Source organism: Marmota marmota, unplaced genomic scaffold (assembly GCF_001458135.2).
Source record: "Marmota marmota marmota unplaced genomic scaffold, marMar, whole genome shotgun sequence".
NCBI lineage: Eukaryota > Metazoa > Chordata > Mammalia > Rodentia > Sciuridae > Marmota > Marmota marmota.
The window spans coordinates 15,396,076-15,397,929 of record NW_025999960.1 but is presented as its reverse complement, the minus strand read 5'-3'; the positions used below and the strand labels follow the sequence as shown (position 1 = coordinate 15,397,929).

The following is a 1,854-nucleotide window of genomic DNA, read 5'->3' as shown; positions in this document are numbered from 1 at the left end:
AAAAAAAAAAAAAAAAAAAAAGAATGTACATGTTGAAAAGCACTATTTTTCTCAAGAAAACAGTCTTTGAATCAGATCATATTAGTTTAGAAAGCATGTTTTATTTTTTTTTAATTTTTTTAATAGTTGTAGATAGACAGAATGCCTTTATTTTATTTGTTTTATTTTTAATGTGGTGCTAAGGAATGAACCCAGTGCTTTACACATGCTAGGCAAGTGCTCTGCCGCTGAGCTACAGCCCCAGCCCATATTTTCTTTATCTTCTTTTGTATCTGCCTCAAATATTTCATCCTCATCACTACTTCACAAACTAAAATATTACCTTTTATCACTCCCTAAGATTTTACCACCTGATCTTCCTATCCAAATCAAGGGACTTTTCTCTTTCCCTAGAATTTAGCTTCTCAGGTTTCTCAGCTTAAATATAGCTGCAAGAAACTTGGGTGGTGCAAGTTGGGGAAAGTGCAAAACGATTTTAATATGGAAAATCAAAACATCAAAATGTGACTAGTTGGGCTGGGGATGGGCTCAAGCGGTAGTGCGCTCGCCTGGCATGCGTGCGGCCCGGTTCGATTCTCAGCACCACATACAAACAAAGATGTTGTGTCCGCGGAAAACATTAAAAAATTCTCTCTCGGTGCTCATGCTCACTGCAGGGGTCGGAGGTCGGGGAGAGCGTCTTGGGGGCCGAAGAAGGAAGATGGCGGTGGAATCGCGCGTAACCCAGGAGGAAATTAAGAAAGAGCAAGAGAAGCCAATTGACCGCAAGAAGACATGCCCGCTGCTGTTGCGAGTCTTCACCACCAATAACGGCTGCCACCACCAAATGGATGAATTCTCCCGCGGAAACGTACGGTCCAGCAAGCTGCAGATCTATACTTGGATGGATGCAACTTTGAAAGAACTAACTAGTTTAGTAAAAGAAGTCTACCCAGAAGCTAGAAAGAAGGGAACACACTTCAATTTTGCGATTGTTTTTATGGATCTTAAAAGACCTGGCTATCGAGTTAAGGAGATTGGCAGCACCATGTCTGGCAGAAAGGGGACTGACGATTCCATGACCTTGCAGTCGCAGAAGTTCCAGATAGGCGATTATTTGGACATAGCCATTACCCCTCCAAATCGAGCACCGCCTCCTTCAGGGCGTATGAGACCATATTAAATTTTATTTACTATCTCTCAAATTTATTTTTCAGCCAGTTATGTAAAATAAACTTACATACTCTTTCCTCCCCTGATTTTTGCCATTAAGCCTTTAAATTCTAAACAAACGTAATGCATCTATTTAGGAGTTAGATTTGGATATACTATGGGTATGGATATTAATAGAAAGTCTGTATGTTTCACGCCTCTGTAAAATATGAAGAAAAGTACTCTTAGCATTATGTGTACAACTGTTAAATATATATGTACAATCAGTCTGAATGTGAAAGTCAATGGAGGCATGGGAATAGGGTTTCATCTCTTATATGAAGTTTATACAAAGCAGTGCAGGCGGCTATTCCCAAAGGTGAAGAATAAAAATACTGAGATTATGAAATTTAGCATGAGTTTGGGCTGTAGACTAGAGTATGCAGTTAGAAAAATGACCTATGACAATGAGGCAGCAGAGACTTTTTGGAATGGTATGAGCTTCGACAAGTTGAAGGAATTATGTTGGAAGACATGGCCTGCCTTGGTTTGGGTGCTAAAGAATAGTGTTATGGTGAGGATTTATATGCTTTAAAATGGAGGCTAGGACATTTTGAAGGCAGGAGCCAATATCTTTAAGATCTGAAAAACTGAGAAAGGGACAAAAAAAGAACCTCTTACACATCCTGTGCTGGGGACTAGTGTATGATTTGAGAGGCATTA

At 39.8% G+C, this 1,854-nt stretch overlaps 1 protein-coding gene across 1 annotated transcript in view; it reads left to right on the top strand.

The window, feature by feature from the left end:
* Positions 1-1,517, top strand: part of LOC107148605 (histone deacetylase complex subunit SAP18-like) — a 14,857-nt gene extending 13,340 nt beyond the window's left edge. The window contains exon 2 of the mRNA XM_048802686.1: positions 657-1,517. Coding sequence (XP_048658643.1) covers positions 657-1,162 — 506 coding nt within the window. The 3' untranslated portion in view covers positions 1,163-1,517. The remainder of the gene's footprint in view (positions 1-656) is intronic.
* The last annotated feature ends 337 nt before the right edge of the window (positions 1,518-1,854 follow it).